General features: G+C 40.9%; 1 protein-coding gene across 1 annotated transcript; it reads left to right on the top strand.

Annotated features, from left to right (window-relative positions):
- Positions 1-2,161: 2,161 nt before the first annotated feature.
- On the top strand, positions 2,162-15,894 carry LOC308084622 (retinoic acid receptor beta-like). Its single transcript, XM_080427374.1, has 8 exons — positions 2,162-2,474; positions 5,976-6,130; positions 7,192-7,333; positions 8,596-8,762; positions 9,886-10,062; positions 11,398-11,602; positions 13,225-13,383; positions 14,043-15,894. The coding sequence occupies exons 1-8, from the start codon at positions 2,303-2,305 to the stop codon at positions 14,252-14,254; spliced, it is 1,389 nt and encodes a 462-aa protein (XP_080283500.1). The 5' UTR covers positions 2,162-2,302; the 3' UTR covers positions 14,255-15,894.
- The last annotated feature ends 876 nt before the right edge of the window (positions 15,895-16,770 follow it).

The raw sequence follows: 16,770 nt of genomic DNA, 5'->3' as shown, positions 1-16,770 counted from the left end.
TGTGCAAATGGCATTTTTCTTTAATGTTAATGATCTTTTTTGGTTTAATTTATAGGCTTTTGGGTCAGGAAATCGGGTGAAATCAATTGAAGCTGATATATGCTCCAATTAATTCCATTATGCTGAAATGGAGCAGATTTTCCTACCATTCTTCCTCTCTTCTCATCAAGCCCATCTTGCAGCTGACCCACTTTATCTTGTGGTAGATTTGATTATGACTCACTCTAACTGTGAATTTGTCTTACTTATGTCAAGGAGGGAGGATCAAAGTAGACGTGGATGAAGAGAAACGGAAGCTAGAGAGAATAGATTTCTGTAGGGACCCCATAGACCAGAGCATGCCAATGCTGTTGCAACATCCATATTATCTGTTCTGTTGTGATGCCATCTTTTGATAAGATCACACATTCAAATCTAAAAACCTGGATATTTTTCTGCACATTAGTGTACAATTAGATAACGTCTTAAAGACTTTAGGCAGAGTTCATGTTTGCATATAAATATTTTACTCTCGCTGTTATCATATTAGTGACATTAAATGCATTTTATTCTTATTGGCAAATAAATGCATATTTAGATGTGTGGGGAGTTATACAATAGAATATTGTATTATATTATAAGTTGACATGTCAATCATTGACATGGGCAATGTGTCCCCAGATGCAAATGCAATTACCTTTTTTGAAGAAGTAGCTGTTTGATAGAAACATTTTTACACTCTGGCTTGTGTGTTTTTATGATTAAACTAAGAACATGAAGCGGAAACATTGATTAGTATATCCCTGTGCACACACACACACACACACACACACACACACACACACACACACACACACACACACACACACACACACACACACACACACACACACACACACTTATTTTATTATATACACACACACTTTTTATTTTATTATGGGGAAAATGTTTTTTTTTTAAACACACACACACACACACTTTTTTTTACATTTTCCCCATAATAAAATAAGATCAGATAAACCTTTATTGATCCCCAGAGGTAGCCTAAATTCCAGGAGTATAGCAGCAACAGCCAAGTGAAACACAGAAGAGGTAGACAGTAGTCAAGAGCCAAACCAAAAATAAAATCTAAAATATAATCGTTAAGACTTATAGTTTAGTTTAGATGGAGCTCTAAACATCTGCACTGGGTCTCTGAATGAGTCAACATAATGTAGCCAAAAAAAGTCTATCAATAAATATAAATGTCAAATCAAAGACTATAATAATCAAGTGTTCATGCATTGTTTTTTGTGAGACCACAATTTTAGACTATTTTGTTTTAGTACGAACAGGCTGATCAGTGATCACCATCACTTTTGACGAGCGAATCCTGGTACTTGGTGATGTCAGACCGTGGTTGGGTCATCTGAAGGTTAGGAGAAGGTTCATAGAAAGTTCAGTCGCATATATTATTAGGTAATTCTATCGCTCGCTGTGTGACATAACTAGTATGAAGTAGGGTGCAATGCTTTGAGAGACAGCAACTCATTCGTCAATACGGAGAAGATAAGAACTCCCAAACAAACTTTGTTATGCAAAATAACCACTCTGTTCAAGCGGACTTGCTCTAGTCTATGTTACTGAGTTGGCTGTGCGAGGAGACGCGAGGAGGACTGATCGTACGTCGATGGAACATAGCAGCGTGTGTAATGCCTCGCGGTAACCGGAAGACTCGCCCCAAAACACGCTCGCCCCCGTTTTTTTCGCGGACCGCTCGCGAACCGGCGGTTCTTTTGGTCTTGTATTTGTTTTACTGAGGAGGATCAGGTTAGAAACAAGTTTAGGGTTAGCCATAGTTTTACCGAGGTTAAGTTTAGGGAATAAGGTTAGGTTTTTGGCACTGTTTTTAGGAATAAGGTTAGGTTTAGGCATAGTTTACTGGGGTTAGGTTTAGAAATAAGGTTAGGCTTACTGGCTTCAGGCATAGTTGAGGTTACGTTTAGGACTAAAGGTTAGGTTTTACCGAGGTTCCGTTTAGGAATACCAGGTATTCGCAAATACCAGGTCGCCAGATTTGCGCCGGGGCGACTGTGTTTTGGGGCGAGCGTTCTGGTATCCATGCTCACGCCCCTTTCGGTACAACATTCAGACGCTTATTATCGAAACGCCGTTTGGATCAATTACTAACTTTCATCTGAAATGCACACTCTATAGAATCTATCTATCAGGGTGCCGCTGCATATGCTACACAAATAAGGATTTTGATCGTTCTTCTACTACACTTTGCTTGTTATGAAGACACCTCGCGAAAGGACATCGCTTCTTTGAATGAACGCAGAAGATGTTCGACTATATGGATTTTCTCGCTGGTAACGTGGAGATTGTGGATTTTTATACAGCCAGTTCCTGCATGCAGCTGCAGGAGCAGGAACAGTCTTTATGTTTTACCTCATGCTTCAGTGAGTTGACAGAGTCGGACTGGCAGGTACATCGGACTGATCGGACCTCGCAATGTAGGTTAATTAAAACTTCACGGATGAGAATGTTTATCCTTTTCTGGTGATTGATGGAACCCACGTAAATAAATTAGAATGTTTTGCATCATGAGAAATTATGTTTGATATAGCTTTATAGATGCCGATTAGGCCTGTTGTGAGTGACTGTGAGGTACCCAGTATGAAGATTATACAATTAAGCAGCTATTCTATGATAAAATAAGTCTCATTGCAAAAGCAGACATGATCTACATCTGGGGGGGATTTTCGCTCCAAATGGTTGGTTATATAACACTTTAAACAAGTGAGTCAGTAGGCCTGTACATTGTATCTTTACACTTTAATGATGTAGCTAATTAAAACATTAGAAACCATTTCAACAAATGCCAAATCATTATACACAGTTTTTAAAATAAGTTAGGCTATATAGCCAAATGGACCAATTTGCAACAGGCCTATTTGAATTGCGGTTATATGCTTTGACACGTTTTATTGTCACATACTACATTTTTATTTAGAATATGTTATTTATTTTTATTTTTATTACAAGTGTGGGTTGTCGATTGTTATCTTGGCATGTTGCTCTTCAAGGATCACAATGCTTTTTGATAATCAGAGTCATCTGGCAGTGGGCATTATTTTCTGTAGGTTTTCACAAGCAAAGTATCCTTGGAATAACAAAACAGCACTATCTGTAAAGGGATGCCTGTTGGAGCCCTGGCTGTTGTCAGTGGTTAGGACTGTAGTTTGGACAGGACAGGATGGTCATTTTGGGGTCACTTTGAGTTCACTGGACGGTCACCAACTCAGGAGGTCAGACAAGGTCCAGACTGTGCCCACCACACACACACACACACACACACACACACACACACACACACACACACACACACACACACACACACACACACACACACACACACATCTTACTCATTTTACTCATTTAACTTTTTTATTGTAACTAGTAACAAGGTGATTAGCACAGGATTACATCATATGATATCTTCCATGGTGAACCATTGTCATTACTAATAATAGTACTATTATCCAATCCACCTTCTCAAGTTCTCTTAAAACAAAACAAACAAAAAGCGAAACTTCCTGTTTATCTGTCACCCTCCAACACTAATATCCTCAAAATGTTCTGCAGATACAGATGGTTGACTCTGATACAAATGAGGCATTGTCATATACATCAAACGACACCACCTAAATTGGGGTAACCTCTCTCCCCTCCCCCATTCAAATCACTTAGCGTAGCATTACCTCCCCATACACACACACACACACACACACACACACACACACACACACACACACACACACACACACACACACACACACACGCACACGCACACGCACACAAATACACTGTGTTCCACTCTCTCTTCCTCATCAGTCAGTTGTGGCATGCTCCTGCATTGTTTTGCGTTGGGCGAGAATGCTGGCTAATGGGGGTGTCCTCTTGTTTGACCTGGAGATTCCAGGTTCAACTAGAGGCCACTGGTTCAAGGGGATGGAGATAAGCAATTTTTCTCTTTTTGTCTCCTTTTAAATGTCTTTCTTAGTTGTCTTTTTTTCTTCTGTCAGAGGTTCTGTCCTCTAATGGTAGAGATGATTAGGAGACAGCAGGGAGGCTGGCATAGCCTGTTCTCCCAGTGTGAGAAATGTGCAGGGTGGGATGCTTCTCTGTTCTGATACAAGGCGTGAAATGACCATAATGCTTATCCATGAAAAATGCAAGTTAGAGTAGCTCATTCTAGGGCTGGGATCCTTTAGGATTTTGACGATTCTGGTTCCTTAAAGATTCCCTCATAGCGGCCCGGTTCCTTTTTATCGATTCCTATATATTAAAAAATCTCTATATATAATTTTACCCTTCATTATCATTTTTGATGAACACAAATTCAATCATACCTGCATACATATTATTGTAATTGTATAGCAGACATGAAGATTGTGTGATAAAACCGTTCCAAACGGTTCTGGAATGTGATGGAACTGATTCCGGTTCCTCGGTTCAGGATCCCAACCCTAGCTCGTACTTGATAATAAGTATACTGACTGTTGATCACCTCATCGTATGTGGTGAAGCAATCACCACACATTTGACATTCCTTGTATTGTTTCTACAGGTGATAAGACCACACAATGACAATTAGTGTTATTTTAACTCATAAGTCAATTTTAACAGCCTCGGATAATAAGCTGCCTTTTCACTCAAATCTGTGTCATGAAATTCAAAGAACTCTTATCTGTCAACGTCCTATAGAAATAAAAAATTCAGGTGAACTTGGCTCTATCTTTTAAGAGAGGTGATATAGCCTCCAGCTGAGTATTGTATTTTAGAACATCAGTGTTCATAATGTACACCGGAGATAGGGTCATTTGAATCGTTCTATACAAAATACAAATAGGTAGGTACAATATTAAGGGTGTTTTTAAATAAAATGCTTGTGCTTATTGCAGTAGACAAAAATGAATACCAGAACAATCTAAAATGGTAGTCATACTATTTTCCTTCTGTAGACATTTTATTTAATTTTTTTCTTAATGCAAAAACATTCTTGCCCCTTTTAGTCCCAACTGCCTGTAAAGCAAAACAGCTTAAAACCACTTAACCTTACTGACTCCTTTTTTTTTACCTCTACACCAAATCCCTTCGCCAGCAAAAATAGCTGATCTACATATCTGTAGATCATCGGTTGTAGATCTTCTATTTTACGCCAAATGTTTGTCCCAGAATAGGGTTCTTGTTGTTAAGCAGTCATGCAGGACAGTCTGATCTAATCTCCCATTGGTTCAGTGGAGCAGCTTCAGGCACCAATAGGAAGCTGGGATTGTAAACTGTGTCAGTGTATTCGCAGTGGTTCTCAAAGTGGGGTCCGGGGACCCCCGGGGGTCCTTGAGGGCGTTCCAGGGGGTCCCTGTCTAAGATTGATAATTAAGAACCAAATGGACCCTTAATGGTCTGTAACTCTGAGAGTGTACAAATGGAACCAAATGGGGTCCGTGGCCAAACTAGGGGTCCTTCAAATTCAAAAGTTTGAGAATCACTGGTGTATTGTTGGAAAATAACATTATGCTCAACTTTAGTGGAAAAGCTACAAAAAATAAATTAAAATAATATCTTGCAAATAGCATAATGGAAAAAAAAAATCAAATTGCATGTAATCATTTGCTGACTATTGTAATTGAAAAATGAAACTCACAACTTTTTTCAGTGCTAATTTTGTTGAAACTCATCACTGAGTTTGAGCACAATGAAATATTAATCCTTCACAGCTTGTTTAGGAGACAATTTGAGACAACTTTCCCTTGGATGTAAGATTGCAAACTCTTGTACCATAAAATCCTCAGTGTTCCTTTAAACATTTGAAACTTTATAGACAGTGCGCATATTTGTACACTCTCATAGTTAAATGAACACTCATGACTTTAGAGTTCAGACACTATACGGCAGATAATTGTAACCCTGCATCTTTCCTCTTCTCTCTCCTTGTTACCATGTGTTAGCAGCAGTGGAGAGTCAGAGCTCTAGTTCTGGTTCAGAAGACTTATTTGCCAGTCCCCGATCCCCACTTCCCCCTCCTCGCACCTACAAGCCCTGCTTTGTATGTCAAGACAAGTCCTCGGGCTACCACTATGGTGTCAGCGCATGTGAGGGCTGCAAGGTAAGAACTAATATTACTAATTTAGATCCCACTCTTGGGGTGTTTTTTTTGTCACTGTGTATTTGCACATATGTGAAACTTGTCCTCTACATTTACCTATCCTATTTCTGGCCTGGAATCGAACCTGCGACAACCAGGGCCTCTGCCCAGGCGGGCTCAATACCACACAAGATTCAGGGGTCGGGGGTGTCATTTGGAGTCCCAGGGGATGGCAATTGCAACCCCCTAGTGTTTGCATCTAACCTCAAATTCAGTTACATTATGCATATTTTCTCCACCTTTTCTGTGTAGAGTAATCAGATTTTTAGATGGACACTATTCAATCTCAATCCACTCCCATCCATATACTGTACATGTGACATGTGACACGTGTTGTAGACATGTGACACGTGTTGTAGACATGTGTTGTCTCGTCTGCAATAAAGTTGGAATGGTGGAAGAGATGACCTAGAAATGACAGAAAAGGAGGAAAGTGACGTGAGCTCACCTGGGACAGACAAAATACCTTGGACTTAGAAACTAGAGAGAGAAAGTATGGGACAGAACACAAAGGGCCAGAGACACAACAAGCAGAGTGCAAGAGTAACAATTAGATCGCAAGAAACATGAGAGATCAAGTTCCCCAGATTGTAGATCCTCCGTGTAATGAATGAAATCATGACCGTCTAAATACTCATGGGAGCATTTGACTGCTGTGCGTATTTACGTCAAACTCAAGTAGACCTGAACTTTGGCCTTATTAACTGCCTCCATGTCAGGATCATAGTGTTTCAATCAATACTATTGATAATGGCCTTCACAACAGACACAACACATGCATGGCCTCTTTCACAATCTGTTTCCTCTTATTGATGTACTACTGTGCGTCATTCCATAGTCAATTCCATATAAAGTGATATTTGTGTATTCATGTTTAATGCTTTTTTTTTTGTAATGTGCAATATCCTAATATTTCATCTAATTAAGTAAGTTATTTTAAAAGTTTTGTTCACTTCACTGGGGTTTTACTGCAAATAGTAATGTCTGTGTAACTACACATTCCTTCGCTTGTGTTGTTGTAGGGGTTCTTCCGACGTAGTGTTCAGAAAAACATGGTGTACACCTGCCACAGGGATAAGAACTGCATCATCAATAAGATCACCAGGAACCGTTGTCAATACTGTCGTCTCCAGAGATGCTTCGCTGCCGGCATGTCTAGGGAGTGTAAGTGTCTGGTGGGCTTTAATGCAAGTGAGGCAACTTGTCAGGATTGTGACCTCACCCTATTGATCAAATATTCCTGAAGTCCTTGTATACAGTCTCAGACATAACAAATCTCTTTATAGAAATATCCTGACGTTAAGAGTGAAGATAGCAACCATAAAAGATACATTCAATAATGCAGTTTTTGAAGGATAGTTGGTACATTATTTCAGTGTTTTACAAAATTATAACACGCAGAGTTGACAATATACTCTAGAGAAAATGGGAAATTATGTAATGTTTTGGTTTTTACAAAATAGATTTGGCAACGTTTTTATTTTCCATGCCTAAGCATTTTGAAGACATCTAAACTATTAGAGCTCAATATTTGGCTTCCTCTAAAGCTTGAATCAACTTTGGGTGTATTATTGCTTCTTTAACTATTATCCTTCAAAAACATCAAGCAGTCCACTACCCACAACTCCTTTGACTGAATATAATAAAGTCATTAATGCGGTGGGAGAGGGGGAAGGGTTTGGAAAGTAGGAATGGCTCTGGGACCACATGTTTCATTGTTAGCCCTCAGCACTCAGACACATGCATTACACAAATAGTACATGTGTTAGCCTTGTGGACAATGTACTGCATGACTCCTGCAGGCTGCCACTGTAGCCCATATCCCGTGATTGAGGTGTAATACGATCTCACTGGTGTTTACACAATGACGACTGGATATAGAGCATCCAGTGAGAGTGAGAGGAGGAGAGTCCAGCATAGGAGTGCACAGGCACGTCACTTGACGTCAGTAGTTACGTAAGATATGGAACTCCCAACATGTGAATGGCTGCCCGGCCCAGTCCTTGGGCTACGAGTGAAACGTGTTGACACAGATACCACAGCGGTTATGAAACTGTATTAAGTTACCTTAAACCAAGTTCATGGACTGCCTGGAATAGAAAGTTGTACTATGGCCCATTAAACGCTGATTCCAGACTCGATTTAGGAACTAAACTGTTTACAAGATTTCACATCATATACAGTAAACACATTCATCATGCCTATCGTATGTAGTGTAGTAACATAACAGTATACTGCTGTTTCAGATGGGAACCTCACATCTTTAAATTCATTCATCATTATTTTCTTATTTTCCTTTTTTTACACACTTTAGCATCCTTTAAAAAAGAAAATAACACAATTGGACCCAATAACAATGAGCATGACATTTGGAATCCCTTTCACTTATTCAATTTCCCCTACATCATCTCATACCCCTTCTCCAGCTGTGAGGAATGACCGAAACAAGAGGAAGGAGAAGAAGGAAGCCGTGAAGATGACCATCATGGAGACCTATGAGCTGACAGCAGAACTCGGCCTAATTGTGGAAAAGATCTGCAGGGCGCACAGAGAGACCTTTCCATCCCTCTGCCAGCTGGGAAAGTACACCACAGTGAGTCACAATAAGGGCTCTGCTACTTTGTTTTCTATTTTCAACTGTTTTGTCGTTGTTGTTGTTGCTGCTTCATTTCTTTCCCGATTCCCTTCTCATCTGCGGTTTTATCAAGGCTACAGAAAAGTACATGTCCATTCTGTGCTTCAATGTGTCTGTATCAATGTATCCTTGAGTAAAACACTGACCACCACACTGGTACAGTGAATGAACTGATTTTTCACTTCACAGCAGTGGCGTACCCACTGTAGAGGCAGGGCAGGCGGTCGCCTGCCCAACTAAGATCTCGCCTCACCTAAAAAAAAAAAATAACCCGAAAAGGTGTCATTGCGTGCTTAATGTCACTTTCGCCGGTTTTCGATCGCCGATTTTCGATTGAGTTGAAATTTCTTTTTTGGGGGTAATAGAGGGGGGGGGGGGATCTCGCCTGCCCTAAATGTAAATCCTGGGAACGCCACTGCATCTGTGTCATTTTAGATTTTAGCAATATATATAGCAACATAGTTTTTCAGAAAACCTTTAGGATTTTAGAAGGCATTTGTAGAATCGGCCTCAGGTTTTAGTGGGTTAAAACATTCTGCCTAAAGCGAAAGCCAGCTCAGTATTTTTCAATGCAAATAGGGTTGCTTTTGGGGGGAAAGCATTGTCCTGACCCCAACCCTGCCTCCGGTCCTCTCTCTCTCTCTCTCTCTCTCTCTCTCTCTCTCTCTCTCTCTCTCTCTCTCTCTCTCTCTCTCTCTCTCTCTCTCTCTCTCTCTCTCTCTCACTCACTCACTCACTCACTCACTCACTCACTCACTCACTCACTCACTCACTCACTCACTCACTCACTCACTCATACTCGCACGCACGCATGCATGCACACACCACACACACACACACACACACACACACACACACACACACACACACACACACACACACACACACACACACACACACACACACACACACACACACACAATGGTCAGCAGTAATGTCAAGTACACCATGAGTCCTAGTCAGTGGACTAATCATACCAAATCATCAGTATGGTCCTTTACACTGCATTGAATTGGAAAAAAAATACTCCTCTCTCTCTCTATCGGTCTCTCACTTTATTTCCCCTTTCATCCCACTGCAGAATTCGAGCTCTGACCACAGGATCCAGCTGGACCTTGGGCTGTGGGATAAGTTCAGTGAGCTGGCCACAAAGTGCATCATCAAGGTGGTGGAGTTTGCCAAGAGAGTGCCTGGCTTCACCGGCCTTACCATTGCTGACCAGATCACACTTCTTAAAGCTGCCTGTCTGGACATTCTGGTAGGGCTTTAGCTTTTACCACAAAAAAGCTTTATACTTCGATTTTAACAAAAATAATGGAAATAGGTCCAAGTAGATACTATTGTTAGAATATTAAAAAAATCCTGGAAGAGAGAATGTAAAATCAAAATGCAACATTGAAACTGGCTTTCGGTATGATGAAACATATTATAGAATTACAGAACACATAACAAATACAGTAAGAGTAAAGGTTGCAGCACGTCCTTGCAGAACAGAAGTTTGGCATGTCAATAAGAACAAAATACCTTAATTGCAGAGAAAACGAACATTAAAACACATTGCCTTGCCATAGTAAATTTTCTCTAATCCCTCTCTGAGCGACTACGAACACAATCAGACAGCAATTCATTCATTGAGAGAGATAGAACACACCAATCACCACTCCAGCACTGTATACAGTGAGCGCTGTGCGGGTCTAAATCTAAATCAGTCAAAGCAGACCTGCAAAGCAGACCCTGCTTAAGCATGCACACAGTTTGAAGGCTATAGTCTATTGATCAGGTCCTGCCACAAATCTCAGCCATTCTTTTAAAATAAAGACATAAAGTGGGCCTGCCAGTCAGAAAAACAGTCAGACTGACAGGCTGTCTGACAGAATGAACAAGTTCAGACAGAGTGTAAGCCTGAATATATAAGTGTCACTGTGTGTGTGTGTGTGTGTGTGTGTGTGTGTGTGTGTGTGTGTGTGTGTGTGTGTGTGTGTGTGTGTGTGTGTGCGTGTGCGTGCGTGCGCACGCATCCACGTGTGCGCGCGCATCCACGTGTGCGTTTGTGTGTTTTCCTTATGCATTTCCTCTGTTGTTCACTGCAGACTGTGTCCTCCTCTGTTGTCATCAAAGCTTTCTGTCTCTGCCAATGGTAATCCACTGCCCCACAGGATTTTAATGTAAAATCAAAGCGCTATGGTTTTTTACACCATGGGGGTGTTTTCCTAACGAGGCCTGCTGGTACAAATATTGCTAAATTTGATAATGACATTTTGTAACATGATCTGTCTCATATTGCCCTACTTTTTTCTTTTCTTTGATCTGATCTGTCGTCGTTGATCTGGCTCATCCTCTGTTTTCTGCCCTCTACAGAAACGGATGAATATATTAAACTGCCACAGAGACAGTTAATGCTTATTTTAACCCAAAAGCTTTAGTCCAATCATAGAGGTCTAAACTGGATTAGCTTCCATGATCCAGCTGATCCACTGATTGTAGGCCACACATGTTCATGAAGTCCTGACACGGGTTAGTTTCACACTTTATAGGGTTTTGTCTTTTTGAATCTTTTATCCTATTCTCTCATTGTGTCTCTCCTCCCCTGTAGATCTTGAGGATCTGTACACGCTACACTCCTGACCAGGACACAATGACCTTCTCAGATGGGCTGACCCTGACTCGCACCCAAATCCATAATGCTGGATTTGGACCTCTCACAGACCAGGTTTTCACGTTCGCTGGCCAGCTGCTGCCCCTGGAGATGGATGACACAGAGAGTGGTCTCCTCAGCGCCATCTGCCTGGTCTCTGGAGGTACTGCTGTTTATATTCAAGTATAGGTCATCAAGTTCGTCCTGCAATGCATGTCCTCAACTGCATGTCCTCAACTCAGATAGACCAACACGGGAACTACAAATTTCACGCCCACTTTTGAGACAGTGCCTCCAGTCGAGGTCCGTCAGAACGATGTACTGCAGCTGCCAATGCATTCCCTATGAGAGGATATGAGAGTTAGCCTACTTTTAAAATTATCCTACATTAACTGGAGATGATATTGATTTAAATATAAATATGTTTCCAAATGTAGCGCCGAGCGTCCACTCTGAAGTGGGGAATTCTCATCCCAATCCCGACTGACTTTGTTCATATTTCTATATTTTGAACATCTCATAGGCTTATATTAATTTTCTACCCACCACGGAGCTCCGACGGTACATGACAAATTAAAACGTGTGGGTTTACCGTTGTTGTATTAACTTGCCTGAATGTAAGTTGGGGAAATAACCCAACTAAATGGAGGAGTGACATTTCCAACTACTTAGTGAATACTCCAGGTTAGTATTAATATACAAATAGTCTTGCAAGATGCTGTTTGGATAATTGTCCAAAATAAATAGCCTATAAAAATGATACGTGAGAGACACAAACGTATCTGGGTATTGAAAACCTCAAGGGATGCGTCCGTGACGTATATACCATGCGACCACTTAAACCTTAGATTTCAGATGCTAGAACTTTTGAGACACTGATGGAGAATATTATAGTATATTGTGGGTTGTATATTGAGATGGCAGGTATGTCACATTAAAAAGGACAAATCAAACAAATGGGACACTTTATTAGAACACCAAAAAAATCGCTACAACCTCAGTAGTTAACCAGTGAAATTACGGTATTTTACAATGCTTCTCATAGAGATTGCATTGAGAGCTGCATTTCATCGTTCTAAAGGACCTCGAGTAGTGGCGCTGTGTCAAAAGTGGGCGTGAATTTGTAGGCGCCCCTCTTCCGGCCGTGTGTGTCTATAGTAGAGACAATGTGGTTATGTAAGCCAGAGGCGGAGCTTGCCTTTCCAGAAAATGGGTGTTGGCAACTAAAATCATATACCCAATCATGATATAGTCCAAGTAAAATGTAAATAAGCATGGTGATGTTACAGTAAAAAAAAACACAACAGGATTATTATGTAGTAGGAAAGAAGTATTGTGTTTATAGTGTTTATAACAAAATCAAATGAGTACGTTTTATCTTTTACACATTCATACTGCACAAGCCTTCACATTTGTTTTCCTACATATCTTTCAAATTGTGTAGTTTTTTTTTGACTTGTTTCTAAAGTGCAGTTGCTTGTTTGGGCTTGTTTCCTAATGTTGATTAAAACAGTGGTTCTCAAACATTTTCAAAATAATATGTATTTGTCCACTGAACCCGTCTGAAAATATGTTGTGCCAGGGACCCCCATACAAGATTTGTGTATTTAAAATATAAAAATATTCAAAAATGTTCACATTTCTTTTTTAGATTTATTTAAAAATAGCAGATCTAAAAGCTTGTTGTGAGCTTGTGTATGATCATGTGGCCTAGTCGCTTCTTTTGGGCTTTGTTTTCATAGACCTGGTTGCTTATTTCTCACACTGCTGCTGTCCTGTCAACAGATCGTCAGGATCTTGAGGAGCCGTCCAAGGTGGAGGTGCTCCAGGAGCCCCTGTTGGAAGCTCTCAAGATCTACTCCCGTAAACGTCGTCCCAGCATGCCCCTCATGTTCCCCAAGGCCCTCATGAAGATCACAGACCTACGCAGTATCAGCGCTAAAGGTCAGATTTTACGCGCTGGCAAGCTAACGGAACAATTTCATGAAAATTATTTATAGCATATGTTCTTACAATATTACTACTGTGGCTGCTTAGCAGTTAGGAATATGGGAGGGGAAATGATCATGCATGTTCCTAGCCAAAACCTGGAAAATTGTCTGTTTTGGGGAAGTTGTTTTGGTCTCAGTCAGAGAACCAATGTTTTGAGATGTTTTATAGCTCTATGTGCTGTAAATTTATGTGAATGAACAACTGTGAATCTAGCTATGATAACCCCTGTGGTCATATGCGTCATTGTTGCACTGCTCATTGGCATAATATGCCAGGCGATGACCTTTTACCATGTGTATTTACTCCCTGTGCATTTCTATTGTAACTTGCTAAATGCTAAATGTAGGTCTGTGTTCGTAACAAAGTATAGCATACCATAACGATATTGGCATCATCATGATCATGTGCTGTTAATGGACATAAACTTAAAAATGAACCCCTTGTGTTCTGCGTATGTGTTTTGTCTAATATATATATTCCGTCGTACGATGGTGTTCAGTGCCGAAAACTGCTGATCTACAAGCCCACCACAACAACGCAGCAACTGTTGGCGCAGGCAGCAGGCCACTGTTAAAGGACTTCAGTCTAAATCAGGCTTTTGTTTTGTACAGGGGCCGAGCGGGTGGTCACACTGCAGATGGAGATCCCTGTCTCCATGCCTCCTCTGATCCAGGAGATGCTGGAGGACCTGGAGTACCTGGAGAAGCAGAAGAAGAAGAAGAAGCAGCAGCCTGTGGAGAGCGGTTCTGCAGAGCAGAACCACATCAGCCCTCCCATGCTCTCCGTCTCCACACAGTACTTAGACACAGGATTGTTCATGTGAAGAAAACAAAACAAAAAAAAGCCCTGTCACAGTATAATACCTCCAGCAAAACCCCTCAAAAGAATGACCACATATAGCTTAATGTTGTTTGACCACTTTAACCCGGAGACCGGAGTCCCCCATGGCTCTAAACTAGTGTACTTTTCTGTTTTCACTCTACATTAAATATCTTGCTGAAAATAGCCGATCTACAAGCTCACAATGCGTCGTAACGCGGTGGATTTTGAGATTGTAGATCTGCTATTTTCTGCTATTTCCCCCGCAATACGGATGCCGGGGTTTAAGTGGTTAAAAGCTTCATATGAGCTGAGGGGTCCAGAGGGTTTTTATTCTAGTGTTTTACCTCAGTTTCTGCCTCAACTGTATTTATATTTGCATGATATATCACATTGATTAATTTCTTACCTCAATAAATAGCAATACCTTTAGTATTAGAATAGCAAAGTTAGCCAACTTATGGCATGAAGAGATAAACGTGTGAGCTTTTAACATGCAGTGGTAAAGTCTTATTTAGTTGGTTCAGCTTTCTGGATTCATGATTCACTCATGAGAACCACATACAGGAGAAACAAACAAAAAGCTGATTGTGTGAAGGGCTCGGAGGAGTAAGCAATTTTATGCGCACAAAAGGGAAATGTAAATACAAAAGCTTGAGTACTTACAGATAAAGATCTCATAATTACACAGAATGTTTATAACTGGTAGTAAAGTTCACAAGCTGGTGTAACTGTAGTATAAGATGAGATATGATTATGATGAGTATGGCTAAAAGAGTGTGTATCAGGCAGTATGTCAGTGACTTGATGTACGGTAATCACAGAGAGTACAGTGGGGTCGATGAGGAGTCATTCAATGACACCTACCGGCCCTCTACTGGCCTCTACTGGCCGCCCATATAACTGCAAGACACTTATGCCAACCAAATGGTATATCGTTGCTGTCGGAGCAGAAACCTCTTATCTTAACTTTGAGTTTTTTTTTCGTAAATTAATGCCCTACGTGGTCATACTACAGCGTCACACAAAAGCATCAAAAGTAGCAGGTCCACAAGCTGCGAAACGCGGCGTGAAGCGACACGTTTTGAGCTCGATGTTCTACTTTTTCAATTTGAATCCTGAAAAGTAACAGTTTTGGACAGATATGAGGTTTCCAACCGACAGAGACGATATAATATGTTAAATAGCATACGTTAACTTCACATGGAGCCTTTCTTAAAGAGTAATGTCACTCAATTTGAGGATTCCTCTCATATTATAATTTTTGATTGTTTATTTTGTGATCAAATGTTTTGCTTAGTTTTTTTTTTTTTTTTTTTTTTTCCCACAAATTGAGTCATTGCCATTCCCCCTATGTATATAGTCCCTATCACTGCAACCCCCCAATGTAAAGGAAGGGTGTAGACCAGTGATTCTCTAGCCTGGAAACCAGAAGAATCTGCCAGTGCGAGAAAATAAATTAGCCCTCTGCAGATTTGGATTGGATTTCACTCCCTCCGAAGTAGTGAGGGGACCAATCAGGGCCCAGTATGCAAATATGGGGCGGGTTTATCACCAGAGGCATTTTTTTAATTTGCCCCTTGGAAATGCAGGTTCCACACAGAGATTCCAGACTAATATTTTGCAGTGACATTAGTCTGACCATGCCAGGCTAGTGATTCTCAACCCCCCCCAAACCCTGTAAAATTAACTTTGAGAGTGTACAAATGGAACCTGATGGACCCTTGCAGATCCGTTAGGTTCCATTTGTACACTCTCAGAGTTACAAACCCTCAAGGGTCCATTTGGACCCCTGGTGGTCCCCGCCGGACCCGACGTTGAGAAACAGTGGTTCAGAGTAGAAGACCACACCAACCGTTTCCAGCCGCTTCTTTTTACCTGATCCCGGGAGCACGTATTGCCTGCAGAGGAACACGCTATTCCCCGGTTCCGCTCCCTGCTGAACAGGCACCCCAACCAACCTGTAGGAGCGCCCGGCCAGGCCGGAGGTGCTGTGTAGAGGAACTTAACCCCAGTTTCCACAGTGGTGGGCTGGAACGTTACCCCTGTGTCCACCCAGACACCCCTTATATGTTATCAATTTGGTCAACGATGCACTCTTACTACAGTTACAATAATGAAATAATGAAGGATCATGAGTGTTAAACTCATGATCCCTGGAGTCGTTCCGCAGAATGATAAACGTGACAAAACACTTATTTTTTACTGGAGATAAGATATGTATTTTGACTCAGAACTTGCAACAAATATAGTACAATAAAATCTATTTAAGTCTAAAAACCCAAACATCCTTCAGACCCACAAAATGTGTCCTTCATTAACTGTGGGACTTCACACACAGTGATGCCATAACTTGAGGATTTGTTCTCTGGTGTTTGGCTTTGGGAGGATTATTTGTGTTTACAAACATTATGACTGGACTCTAGACCACAAGAATTACATGTAGTGATTCTTTGTTTGAATGGTGTTGTGCTTTAAATGAGATGTATGTGACTTAACCAGTGTACATTCCATGGCAGT

This window comes from Gymnoscopelus braueri (genome assembly GCF_963280865.1).
Source record: "Gymnoscopelus braueri genome assembly, chromosome: 4".
NCBI classification, from domain to species: Eukaryota; Metazoa; Chordata; class Actinopteri; order Myctophiformes; family Myctophidae; genus Gymnoscopelus; species Gymnoscopelus braueri.
Note: the sequence above shows the minus strand (reverse complement) of the source record. Positions and strands in the feature narration are given on the sequence as shown.